This window comes from Hylobates moloch, unplaced genomic scaffold (genome assembly GCF_009828535.3).
Source record: "Hylobates moloch isolate HMO894 unplaced genomic scaffold, HMol_V3 SCAFFOLD_11, whole genome shotgun sequence".
Taxonomy (NCBI): Eukaryota; Metazoa; Chordata; class Mammalia; order Primates; family Hylobatidae; genus Hylobates; species Hylobates moloch.
In genome coordinates, this window is record NW_026652286.1 from 4,796,863 (window position 1) to 4,810,638 (window position 13,776).

The 13,776-nt window shown below is 40.8% G+C and overlaps 1 protein-coding gene across 5 annotated transcripts in view; it reads right to left on the reverse strand.

Moving 5' to 3' along the window:
* Positions 1–340: 340 nt before the first annotated feature.
* Positions 341–13,776, reverse strand: part of TTC17 (tetratricopeptide repeat domain 17) — a 126,669-nt gene continuing 113,233 nt past the window's right edge. For 2 of the 5 annotated variants that reach the window (XM_032166227.2, XM_032166224.2), the window contains 3 exons: positions 4,894–5,013; positions 3,100–3,243; positions 341–1,488 (listed from right to left, as the gene is read on the reverse strand). In XM_032166227.2, the coding sequence (XP_032022118.1) occupies positions 1,357–1,488; positions 3,100–3,243; positions 4,894–5,013 (396 nt within the window). In that variant the 3' untranslated portion in view covers positions 341–1,356. The remainder of the gene's footprint in view (positions 1,489–3,099; positions 3,244–4,893; positions 5,014–13,776) is intronic. The other 3 variants (XM_032166225.2, XM_032166228.2, XM_032166226.2) reach the window with 2 other exon arrangements.

Below are 13,776 nucleotides of genomic sequence, written 5' to 3' on the forward strand. Positions count from 1 at the left end.
AAAAAAAAAAAAAAAAAAAAAAAAAAAAAAAAAAAAAAAGATCAGTGCTTCCCTGAGGGCCATGACTTTGTGGCTTAGATGATTCTTCCTTTGCCAGGAAGGTCAATTATATACCAACCACTGAACATGTGCTGACTGTATGTCTTTCCTGGTTAAATGCATCATTCTAATAAGTTCATCAACTATAAAACCGAGTGATGGATTGTTTTTTCTCCCCTCACCTTGCTGCTGAAAGAGAAAGCCAATGGAGGGCTTGGGAAGATCAGATCCAGAGTTAAAGCTGGACTTCCCAGCTGCCCAAATTAGCCAGGTTCTAAAGAAAAATCACACGACAGAACTATTTTGCTCATAAACAATTTTATTTTTTTTTTCTCAGTATGTGCCCTTGAAGATTCCAAAATGTTGGAGTTTCTGATTCTCCTGGGACCAAAGGTAAAAGCATTGTATGGAAACACACAACCTTGGCTCATTACTCTCCTGAGGAGCTGAGTCTGGAGGCCTCAGAAAGAGGGAGCTGACACTCACACCTTATTCCAAGATGGGTAACACAGTGAACAAAGAATTAGTAAAACATAGACTCGGTCTGTAGAGGGCTTCAAATATACATATTCTATATATATAAACCTGTTATATAGGATTTCGACTTATTGGTTTCCTCGTGATTTGTAATTAAAGTACAAATGATAAAGATGTTGCACACTGCTGATTTCCCCTTCTCAGCCCCCCTCCCTCCCCAACATAAATAACGTTACAAAGGTCAGGTGATCCTAAGAATTTTTGTTGTTGTAAATATTTTGTTTTTAAAATCATATTCCCCTTCCTCCCCTGCAAACTACCTCTGAGAGTTTGTAACATAGCAGCATGGAATAGACAAGACCGGGGACAGCATGGAAGTCTAACGGAGAGAGCGCAGAACGTTGCTTCTCACTGACGGCACCAGATGGGCTTCTGCATTTCCACTGACAACAGAAGCTACGACAGGAAGCAGAGAATGTGCAATGCGGCTTCGTCCTCCTCCAAAGAGGAGGCTAGCTGGACCACTGAGAAAAGCCCTAAAGGCATTGAGGTTTTTGGAGACAGAGCACAGCTCCAGAAATGTCTTGGCTCAGTATTTACACAATATCTTGAAGCTGCACTTTCCTTTTAAGAAATGTGTTTCTGAAGGTGCCTCTTCTCAGGTTGGTTGGGGGAAAGGAGAAACTTAAAAACAAACCAATTCCCACATATGTAAAAGTCCTGTTATAAGTCTTAGTTATTTTCACACACGTCATTAATAGCAGATACTGACAATGATTGGTTTCTTTTCTCATTCTTTTTTTTGAGAACATGAGTAAAGAGAGAGAAAGAAGAAGTGCACTAAGGAGAGCGCCGTCCCTTCTTCAGCATTAAGTGACACTGGATGGTCTGGATTCGGTTCTTGGCTGGGACAAACTCGGGCTGAAGCTTCAATGTGGATTCATACCACACCAGTGCTTTTTCAAATTCTTCCTGTTAGGGCCAAGGAGACAAATGTGAGGGGATGGCACCAGCAGACTAAATATATACTGTGACCTCTTTTTTCTCAAGAAGCACCTCTGTGCTAGGGACAATCCTGCAGCATTTGCTCAATGGATCTAAGTCTCTGTGGAAAACTCTGAGGTTCCTCCGGGAGGAAACAGCTGCCTTCATCTCCGAGGTATAACATCACAAAGGAAACTACGGCAGAGCCCAAGAACAAAAGGAAAAGGGGTAGAGCAGCTTTTACAAACCCAACAACAGTAATAATTGTGGTAATAATAAGACCTAACATTCCTGAGTGCCTGAAATGTGCCAGGCACTGTGCTAGGTGCTTTATGAAATCCTTCCATTTAATCCTCACAGAAACCTCTAGAACCATGCCTGACAAATGCCCATTATGCATCTGCCTAAATTTTCTAATGTAGCTGGAAAGACGGAAACTAAGTCAGGTATCTCAATTGGACTTGTACATTTTGAAGAGTTTTAAAATTCTCTTTAACATTTAAAAATGCCAACAAAGATTGGGAAATGATCCCTGCCATATTGAAGGTTAATCTTTTACTTAGAGTTACACTCTCAAAGAAGAGCCCAAATCAACTGGTTTAATGACTTCTTCTGGCCAAATGAGAGACATAAGTCCTCGTTCACAGTAGCAAACTTCACATTTACTGGGGGCAACAACAGATTCTTCAGGAAGCAGAGGGAAATCTGCATATTCGGCAATACCTCCCTGGCAAAATACTTCTCGCCTCTGAAGTCAAGGATGATACATGAAGCTGGTAGTCCAGGGCTGCTCACTCTATAAGCCATTACTGAGAGCATCTTGGGAATAGCCCTATGTGTGATGCCACATTTTAGATGAAAGTGAATGGAATGATTCTCATGCTAAATTGGGTTATGACAGCTTTTAGGGGGGGTCCCCCTGGGATTTTCAGTTCTGAAATCAGTTCTTGTTTCTGATCAGAATGAGGGATCTGGATGACTTTGCCATTTTCTCTGTTAATGGTATTCCATGAAACTAGCGGAATCTCTTCATTCATTAACTACTTGGTGAGCACCTACCATGTGCCAAAAAACACTGTGAGGCACTGGGAATAGGGAGGTGAAGAGGAGTCTTGTCCCCAATGAGCCCGTAGGCTAGAGGGAAAGACAAATACTTAAACAAAAAATTATCAAACAAAGTGAAAATCCAGCAAGAAAAATATGCAAAGGGTGTCATGAGTGCAATGACAGGTACGTTAGCCCAACCTGGAAGCAAGAGAGCATGTGTATGTGTCTCCATGGAGTGTCAGGAGAGGTTTTCTGGAACAGGTGGTGTCTCCAGGAAATTGTAGGTAAATCTGACTCTGCTGTTAGTGTTCAACTCATGTTGAGGAACTTAGTTGCAAACACTTAGTTGTAAATACTTAGAAGAATTTCGTGTTTTATTTTTTTAAAAACCTCTCGAACCCTTATCCATAAAACATAACATTGGTGGAGCTAGCAATTTTAGACAAGCTTACAGGGAACTGGTGGGCAATGACATATTCAAAGCGGTTTTGAAATCAAAGATGTGCTACTGTTTGGCAGAGTTGGTACATCCTGCTCACACCCCCATCTCACCATCGCCACGTAGACATTGCCCAGAGTGAAGTGGTTCACAGCAAAGTGTGGTGCGATCTCTACTGCCATGGTGGCTACTATGACGGCGTCATTCCAGAGCTTGGCATTGTGCAAGATGTTGGCCAGGCTAATCAGGGGCACATCCTGGGAGAAGAAGGAGAATGGCGAGAAGGGAAAATTGGGTTTTGAGCTTTCATTCTTGCTTTTGGTGATCATAAAGAATACAGTCTGTGTTTCCTGGTGAATGATTAGAATAGTGCCACTCAAAGTGCTTTTGGGCTCTTTGCTACTGGTCTGTGATAGATAAGGTGCTTGTACCAGAATATAAATCAATTACTTCTTTCATTGGCGAGGTCTTGCTTCGAAAACAAACACAACAAAATGTCAGCTGAAGTAAACAATCTGCTGAATAATGTAGTTGGTTTCTTCTGGTGAAGCTCCTCGTCTCATTGCAGACTGCTAATAAAAAGTCTGTGTACTGTCCACAGAACACACTTGGGGTCATGCTGTCAGAAAGCCAAAATAATTTCTGCAAGAACCATTGTATCATTAGGGGTTGGCAAACTTTGGCCCATAGGCCAAACCTAGTCTCCTGCCTATTTTGAAAGAAGTTTTATTGGGACACAATCATTCCCAGTCCTCTACATATTTCTGTGGCTGTTTTCATACTGCAATGCTAGAATTAAGTAGGTGCACCAGAGGCTGTCTGACCTCCAGAGTCCAAGTGTTTTATTCTCTTGCCCTTTTCAGGAAGTTTGCTGACTCCTAGAGGTAGAGCCTCAGCCCTTCCCTATTGCCTAACAGTATAGAGTACAAAATGATGGATCTAACAAGTAGCACTATTGTTATCATCACAAATATCATTCCCTTTAAATGTCTTACTTGAGCAACTGCTACCTGTATCATGCCATATTGGGTTCTGTAGCAGACACAGAAGACACAGAAAAAAAGGACCCATCTTTGTGACAGCCATAGAATGCATGACCCTAGATGAGCTCACTGAAGTTCAATAAGGTGCGCAAATTCACAAAGCTAGTAAGAGGTAGAGGTGTGTTTAAAACTCAGCAATGCCTGACAGTAAATCCTGTGTTCCTTCCATCATTCCATACACTGCCTTGATGAACAAAGAAGACACCAGCCATGTCTTTAAAAAGCGTTAAGATCTGGATTAATGCAGAACTCAGAACACATGGATACAAATGTGCTGATAAAACACTGTACTTTCTCACCCATCATAACAATAACTGGTCTTCTGGAAAAGTTTGGTGTCACACAGGGTTAGCCGGGTTTTTTTTTTGTGGAAAAAGTAGAAGTCAGACAAGGACTAGGGACTGGCCAATGTACATGACGAAATGGAAATTTGCTTCTATCTCTGTGCTTGGAAGCAAGCTAAAGCCAAGAGGATAAGCAAAACAAGTCTAAGAGGTCACCAGGCCCCTGAGGACAAGCTAAACTCAGACTGACTTCTATGTGTCAGCCCACTTAGGCCAGTGCATTTGCTGTATGTTGGGTGGCTCTGAACACAGCAGAAAGGGGACTAAATGCAGTAATGTCCTACAGTGATCTGGAAGGCTTTCCCCACGTTCCAACCTGCCGAGGATGGGTAGGCATGCAGCAGGCATAGTTCACAGGCTTGCTGGGGCCCAAGCCCAGTCAGAAGGTCTCCTGCCCCATTCTCTCCTTAGAACATGTCCTCACTGGCTGAGCATGAGGGAGGCTGGTTGAAAGGGCAGAATAAACCATGGGGAATGGAAAGGACCAAGAAGAAGTTCCCACCTTCTGAGTCCCACTCACCTTCATTTGGTGTGGCGCATAGTGCAGAGCCTGGCGGAGGCAGTCGATTGCCTTCTTTCCTTGGCCTTTCACCCTCCAGTAGAGGGCTGCCATGCTGGAGAGGACCCAGGACGTCTGGTTCTGCAAAGGAATATTAGCTAAGGCTGGTGTCCTTTCAAGAACATACTCATTTATTACCAACACTAAGTTCAATAACACAAGTCATGACCATTCAACTGAGTATTTACTAAGTGCTGGCACTCTGCTCAGCACTTTCTGTTCCTCCTGTCCTTCATTAATCCTTAGAACAATCCCGTGAGCTTGATACTACTATTACAGCCCTTCTATAAATGAGAAAACTATGACTCAGAGAGGTTAAGTGTCTTGCCCAAGTTCACTCAACTACTGAACAGCAGAACTGTATTTCATATCTATGTTCTATTTTATTTAACTTTCTGAATAGGTAACACATTCACGTTTCAAAAACCAGGAAGTATAAAAAGTTATACTGTGAAGTCCCCCTCCTATCCTTGTTCCTCCCCCCACCCCCCATTTCCTCTTTTTTTTTTTTTGAGACGGAGTCTTGCTGTTGTCCAGGCTCCCGGGTTCAAGCGATTCTTCTGTCTCAGCCTCCTGAGTAGCTGGGATTACAGGCATGCGCCACCACGCCCGTCTAATTTTTGTATTTTTAGTAGAGATAGGGTTTCACCATGTTGGCCAGGCTGGTCTCGAACTCTTGACCTCAGGTGATCCGCACGCTTCGGCCTCCCAAAGTGCTGGGATTACAGGCATGAGCACCACGCCCGGCTGGATTATAACAATTTAATCTCCTGCCAGAAATACCTAAGTATCACCATTTCCTTATAGCCCCATCACAGAGTTTGTTACTAAACTCTCAGGTCTCTGCCAATCTGATGGGTGAGAAATGTGGTTTTAATCTGCATTTCCCTTCTTATGAGTGGAGTTGACCATTCTTTCATATCTGTTAGCCTTTTGTACGTCTTTTCTGTAAACTATCTGCTCTTATATTTTGTTAATTGCTCTGTGAGGTTTTCATCTTTTCTGTTGGTAAAAAGTTCTTTATATTTTAGGGAGATCATCCTTGCCTATCATTTACAGATAGGTTTCCCGAGTTTGAAGTCTGTCTTTGGACTTGTGGTACTTTGTGTGATGCAGATTTTGATTCCTACAGAATTTGTTTTTTTAATGACTTCTGGATTTTCAGTTGTAGTTAGGAAGCCCTACCTCACTCCAAGGATATCAAGAAATTTTACTGGGTCAGGCTTGGTGGCTCACGGCTGTAATTTTAGTGCATCGGGAGGCCAAGGCAAGAGATCAGCCTGGGCAACACGGCAAGATCCTGTCTCTACAAAAAATAAAAAATTTAGCTGGGCGTGATGGTGTGCACCTGTAGTCTCAACTACTTAGGAGGCTGAGGCAGGAGGATCGCTTGAGCCCAGGAGTTTGAGGTTGCAGTGAGCTATGATCATGCCACTTAGTGCACTTTAGCCTGGGGGAGACAGAGTGAGAATCTGTCTCTTAAAAAGCAAAAGAAATAAATATTTTACCATTTCCCCTACAGAATTTTTATAATTTCATTTTTTACATTTAAATATTTGATCTATTTGAAATTTAATCTCCTGTAAAGTAGAAGATATGGCTCCAACTTAATTTTTCTCCAGATAGCTACTAATTTGTCTCAAAATTTAATTAATAATTCACCTCTCTCCCCACTGAGATACTACCTTTACTATATCTAAAACTACAGTATTTAATTTAGGCTGAATTTTGAGTTTAGGTCTAACTTTGGATTTTTAAAATCTATTTCATTTGCAACTTTTGGTTGATGATCTCTGCCTCCCAGCCATTACAGAAGAGGCACTCAGAAAACTTACCTGCTTGTCTGATTTCTGTTTTCAATAACATTTTTGTTAATTTTATAATTCTACATTGTCAGGGCATATAGTATTTACATTCTGACCTATCACCCTATGCCTCACCTTTTAGTATTGGTTTTACAGCTGAATATAATCAGTGGTCACTGACATTACTTTTGTGTGGTTTTCCCAATCAGCTGGTTGGCTAAAGCTCATCTTCTAATAGTTTCCTCAAGAAGGGCTCATGGGAACAATATTCTTTGAGATCACTGCTATGGGTTGAACTATGCTCCCCCAAAATTCATATTTTTAATTCCCAATCCCCTGTACCTCAGAATGTAACTGTATGTGGAGGTCTTTAAAGCAGTGATTAAGTTAAAATAAGGCTATTAGAGTGGGGCCCTAACTCTAAATGACTGGATTTATATGAAGGAGCTAGAAGAAGGACAGACACACCAGGGTCCTGTGTGCACAGAGGGACAACCATGTGAAGAGGCAGCAAGAGGCCAACTGCAAGCCAGAGAGAGAGGTCTCAGGGGAGACCAACCCTGCCAGCACTTTGATCTCAGGCTTCCAGCCTCCAGACCCATGATAAAATAAATTTCTGCTGTTTAAGCCACCCCGTCTGTGGCATTTTGTTCTAGTGGCCCTAGCAAACTAATACACTCATATATGTTGCAAACTTTCTGTCTGGTGCTTTCAGAGCTAAAAGACAGCTTGGTTGGATTTAAAACCTCAGCGTATTCTTTCCTCAAATAATGTGTCAGCATTTCTCTATTGCCTCTTGGTGTGGAATGCTGCTGCAGAGAAATCTGAAGCTAGCCCGACTTGTTTCTCCTTGTTAAGTGACTTGTTCTTTCTGACTGGTATTCCAAAAGGATTTTAAATAAAATGATCTTACGCCGGGTGTGGTGGCCCACACCTGTAATCTCACCACTTTGGGAGGCGGAAGAAGGTGGATCACTTGAGGTGAGGAGTTCGAAACCAGCCTGGCCAACACAGTGAAAACCCGTCTCTACTAAAAATACAAAAATCAGCCTGGCCAACACAGTGAAAACCCGTCTCTACTAAAAATACAAAAATTAGCCTTGCGTGGTGGCAGGTGCCTGTAATCCCAGCTACTCAGGAAGCAGAGGCAGGAGAATCACTTGAACCCAGGAGGAGGAGGTTGCAGTGAACCAAGATTGCGCCACTACACTCCAGCCTGGGTGACAGAGTGAGACTCTGTCTCAAAAACAAACAAACAAACAAAAAACACAAAAAAGATATTTCTTTAATGCTAATATTTGACACACAAAAGAACACAAATAATTAAATACACATATAATATATAATTTCTTCTTTTTTTCTGAGGCAGCTCTTGCTCTGTCCCCCAGGCTGGAGTGCAGTGGTGTGATCATAGCTCACTGTAGCCTTGAACTCCTGGGCTCAAGTGATCCTCCTGTCTCAGCCTCCCACCTCAGCATCCTGAGTAGCTGGGACTATAGGCATGCACCACCATGCTTGGCTAATTTTTAAATTTTTTGTAGAGATGTGATCTTGCCATGTTGTCCAGGCTGGTCTTGAACTCCTGGGCTAAAGTGATCCTCCCGCCTCAGTCTCCCAAAGTGTTAGGATTATCAGAATGAGCCACCATGCCGAGTAAATATATAATTATATAACATAAATAGTAAGTATACAACTATGTAAAACATATTCATGCTATAAAACATACAATAATGAATATTCCAGAAACGACCACCTTACTGAAAAATGAACTTGTATTTACTTATGTGTTCTTACACCATTCCATCCTCACACGCTATTCTAAATGTTATCTTTATTATTCCATTTCACCTTTTAAACATAGTTCTATCTCTGACATACATGTATACTTGATTCAACAATATACATTAGTTTACTTCTTCCTGCACTTTATGAAAATGGTACAGTAGTCCCTTCTACCTGAGGGGGATACATTCCAAGACCCGCAGTGGATGCCTGAAACCATGGATAGCATCTAGTTTTAAATCTACTATTTTTTTTCAGTCTGATAATGAGAGGCAGGGAGCTTCTATAGGATGGATACACTGGGTAAAGGGATGATTCACATCCCGTGTGGACTGAGCCCAACAGCAGGTGGTTTCATCATGCTACTCAGAATGGTGGACAACTTAAAAACTTATAAATTATTTATTTTTGGAATTTTCCATTTAATATTTTTGGACCATGATCGACTGTGGATGCCTGAAACCATGGAAAATGAAGCCACAAATAAGGGGGGACTATGGCGTATTGTATGCAGACTTGTCAAACTTGGGACTTTTTATTCAACATTCTATTTCTAAGATTCATTCATGTTGTGTTTATTCAATTTCCTTGCTGCACAATTAAATGCTCATTAAGTTGGAAATACTACATGGAATTTATCCATTTTCTGTAGATGGGCATTTAGATTGCTTCCTGGTTGTCTCCTGTTATAGTCTAGAGTAGATACCAAGGAGCAGAATTTCTGGGCCACAGTATATGCATATGTTCAAACAAAACAAAACAAAACAAAAAACAAAAAAAACAAAACCAAGAGATTGCCAAATTGTTTCCCAAAGGTGCTATGCCAACTTACAACCCCATTCACATTATTTAAAAGGACCTCTTGATTCATATCCTTCCTAACCCTAGGTATTGTTGGTGAGGGGAAAATGGCATCTTCCTGTGGTATTACTTTGCATTTCCTGATTACTAGTGAGACTGAGAATTGTTTCTCATGTTTATTCATCACACATATCACTTCTGTGAAATGCCTGTTAATATCTTTAATGCATTTTTCTATTGTATTACTTTTCATCAATTTATATGTTTTGTGTATTAATCTTTTGTAGATTAAATGTGCTACACATGTTTTCTCTCTGGCCTGCCTCTCTTTAATTAAAAAAATTAAACTTTAATATACTTTAATTCATTAACATTTTCTTTTATAGTTATTTTGTGTCTCCTTTAAGAAGAAAACTTTCCTTACTCCATAGCCAGAAAGGTCATCTCCTACATTTTACTCTAATTTTTAACATTTTGTTTTTGATACTTGAGCCCTTAATTCATGTGGAATTGAATTTGTGTGTAAGATATGAAGACTGAAATTAACTAAGCAATTGCCCCACTACATTTCCTGAATAGTCCCTTCTCTTCCCATCAATTTTCAGTATTACTTTTTTAATACATCACAGTTCTGTATGTTAGAGCAGAGGTCCCCAACCTTTTTGGCATCAGGGACCGGTTTCATAGAAGACAAATTTACCATGGACAGGGTAGGGGGTGGTTTCGGGATGATTCGAGTGCATTACATTTATCTCGCACTTTATTTGTATTATTATTACATTGTGAAATAATTGTACAACTCACCATAATGTAGAATCAGTGGGAGCCCTGAGCTTGTTTTCCTGCAACTAGATGGTCCCATCTGGGAGTGATGGGAGACAGTGACAGATCATCAGGCATTAGAATCTCATAAGGAACTTCCGTGCAACCTAGATCCCTCGCATGTACAGCTCAGGCAGTAATGCGAGCGATGGGGAGTGGCTGTAAATATAGATGAAGTTCACCTGCCACTCACCTCCTGCTGTGTAGCCTGATTCCTAACAGGCCACAGACCAGTACCCATCCGTGGCCTGGGAGGTGGACGCCTGTATCCGAGTCTATTTCTGGGTTTTCTATTTAGTCTTCCTAGCCATTTTTATTTATGCTTGAGCAAACAGCATAATGTCTTGTTTTATCAAAAAAGTAAGGCAACTCTCACTTTATATTTCAAGAGTGTCAGGTGTCTTCTTCATGATTTACCTTTCCATATAAAGACCTGCTTTTCAAGTGCCATAAAAAAACCCTGCTGGTACTTTGAGTATAATAGCATTGACTCTATACATCAAATTGAGGAAAACTGACATGTTTGTAACATTTGTCTTCTTATCCATGAACATTATATATCTGTTTATTTAAATTGTTTAAAATGGTTTTTGATAAAAGTTTTATCTCTTGCTGCACAGAGGTCTTGATAACTTTTGTAAGATTTATTGAGATCTTTATATTTTTATAACGATGTATATTTTTTAAAATTACACTTTTAAATTTCGTGCTGCTGTACAGAAATGCAACTTTTTATTTACTGAGTTTACAGGAAGCCACTTTGAGAAAAATATTATTTCTAAAAAACTGTGGAGTCTTTGGGGTTTACTACACAGATAATTATATCATCTCTGAATGATTTTGTTTTTTCTTCTTTATACTTATGCCATTAATTTCTTTCTTTCTTTCTTTTTTTGAGATGGAGACTCGCTCTGTCGCCCAGGCTGGAGTACAGTGATACAATCTCGGCTCACTGCAACCTCCGCCTCCCGGGTTCAAGTGATTCTTCTGCCTCAGCCTCCTGAATAGCTGGGATTACAGGGCTGTGTCACCATGCCTGGCTAATTTTTGCATTTTTAGTAGGGAGGGGGTTTCACCATGTTGACTCCATGGGAAGGGATGAAAGCTGGAGACAAACTTATGCTGAGAGAAGCTGTCCACTTCTCTCCACTGTCCATAAAATGCACTTGACCAGAAACCAAACTGCAGCTGGGCTGGTCGGCAAAAATGATTTTGCCTTGGTGCAGCTGATGCATTAGGCCAAACTAGGCATTGATGACTGGCTGGGGGTGGGAAGGAGACAAGCACATGGGCTTGAGAGTTTATGTCTGTGACTGGGTCTGTGATAGGACAAAGGGGGTGGAGCAGCCGGCTGTCTCTGACCAAGCTGAGCTGCCTGCTCATCCAATGTCATGTCTACGAGCCTCTACCTGAGGAAGTGGGGGACAAAAGTAGGGGAATTACTCTGCAGCAGCCCACATGGTTACATAGGACTATGTGGTAACCTGGCATACACGCTGGCACAGTGGCAATGGCAGCAGCTTGGTGCAAGTCTAGGGCCACTGGTAGAGCCCTCTGAACTGCAACCTGAATCGCGTCCTGAAGGTTCTGATAGTGCAGATGGATCAGATGGCTTTAACCCTAAAATAGAGTCTGGTCAATGCCATCTGCTGACAGTTAGTGACAATTAATGTCAATGTGATCAAAAACTCCCTAAGGAGACAATTAGAGACGGGCTTTTGAAGAAATAATAAATAATGGATAGTATTTTAAAGGTTGAAGCTAAAAGAACATGGGGACCCTTTTGGAAACAGTAAACAGAAAAGGGACACTTTTACTTTGCTATCACTGCCATTGAAGAAGGCATTGGTTTTAACATGGGGTCCTCAGGTCAGCAGTATCACCCAGTATCACCTGGGAACTTACTAGATATGTAAATTCTCAAGCCTCGCCCTAGAGCTACTGAGCTAGGAAGTAAGTCATAGGGCACCAACAATTTGTGTTTTAACAAGGCCTCCAGGTAATTCTTATCTACCCTAAAGTTTTTTTTTTTTTCAAAAATTTTTTTTAAATTTTATTTTGTTATTATTATACTTTAAGTTTTAGGGTACATGTGCACAATGTGCAGGTTTGTTACATATGTATCCATGTGCCATGTTGGTGTGCTGCACCCATTAACTTGTCATTTAGCATTAGGTATATCTCCTAATGCTATCCCTCCCCCTTCCCCCCACCCCACAACAGTCCCCGGAGTGTGATGTTCCCCTTCCTGTGTCCATGTGTTCTCATTGTTCAATTCCCACCTATGAGTGAGAACATGCGGTGTTTGGTTTTTTGTCCTTGCGATAGTTTGCTGAGAATGATGGTTTCCAGTTTCATCCATGTCCCCACAAAGGACATGAACTCATCATTTTTTATGGCTGCACAGTATTCCATGGTGTATATGTGCCCTAAAGTTTTAACTCGAGGTCATGGAAGTTGGTCCGTGAGCCTAAAACGGAAAACAATGTTGGATGAAACTTCTAGCTTTATTTCCCTAAATATCTAATATCTGTTACAGGTAACATATGGTAAAAAATAACACTGGTTGGTAAACCTATCTGGACTGAGATGATTGTAAATAAACTACAAATACCTGATGAAAAGCCACAACTTTGAGCTTCTGAGTGTCAGGGTTCTTGTAGCCAAGCCATGTCCCTCTCCAGGACTCTATGCTCATGAGGCTATTACAAAAGATACTGATTCTTTTTTGGAACTTAGGGTATCTAAGTTAGGGTAGTTCCCATAATTAACAAATTGATTTGTTCCCTTCTACCTGAACTGACACTTGGCAGAAAATGCAGGTGGGCAGAGAATGGCCCCTGGACTAAGGTGCGAGCTATGTGAGGACTCGCTCTGGAGGTATGCCTCTGATGCTGCTGCAGTGGCATGAATGTGAAATGTCTAACTGCTCCTAGGACTACCTAACGTGGTCAGTACAGTTCCCTTCTGCCTTTTATTGTTTTATTATCAATGATATTTCATTTTTATTTCAGTTCCCATCTGCCTTTTATTGTTTTATTATTGTTGCTATACATTTCTACTTTGGAAGATGTTACTCTCCTTATTTTGTAAAGCCATCCTCATTTCTCTGTCTCCTCAAACATTTACCCTTTCTGTGGCTTTTTGTTCTTTCCTATATTTCTGAGCCTCCATGTGGGATAGTTTTCCTTCTGCCTGAAAAAACCCTTTAGTGATTTTTTTAGTACAATCTGTTGGTAACATGCATCTTCCAGCTTTTAGTGGTCTAAAATCTTTATTTAACTTTCATTTTTAAAGAGTGAGGTATAACTTACATAAACAAATGCTCAGATCCTAAGTGTAACATTCACCTTTGACAATTAAGTAACAAAGACACAGAAATATCCAACACTTCAGAAAGTTCTTTCATGCGGTATCCCAGTCAACACTTCTGAAGTAATCACTGATCCGATTTCTATTCTTATGTTATTTTCCCCATTCTAGAATTTCATATAGTTAGAATTTTAACTATGCATATTTTTGTGACCAACTTCTTTTGTGAGAATAATATTGAGATTCATCAATGTTGTGGATGTTGGTTCTTCTTTGCTGAACAGTATCCACTGTCTCAATAGACCGCTGTTTACCTATTCTT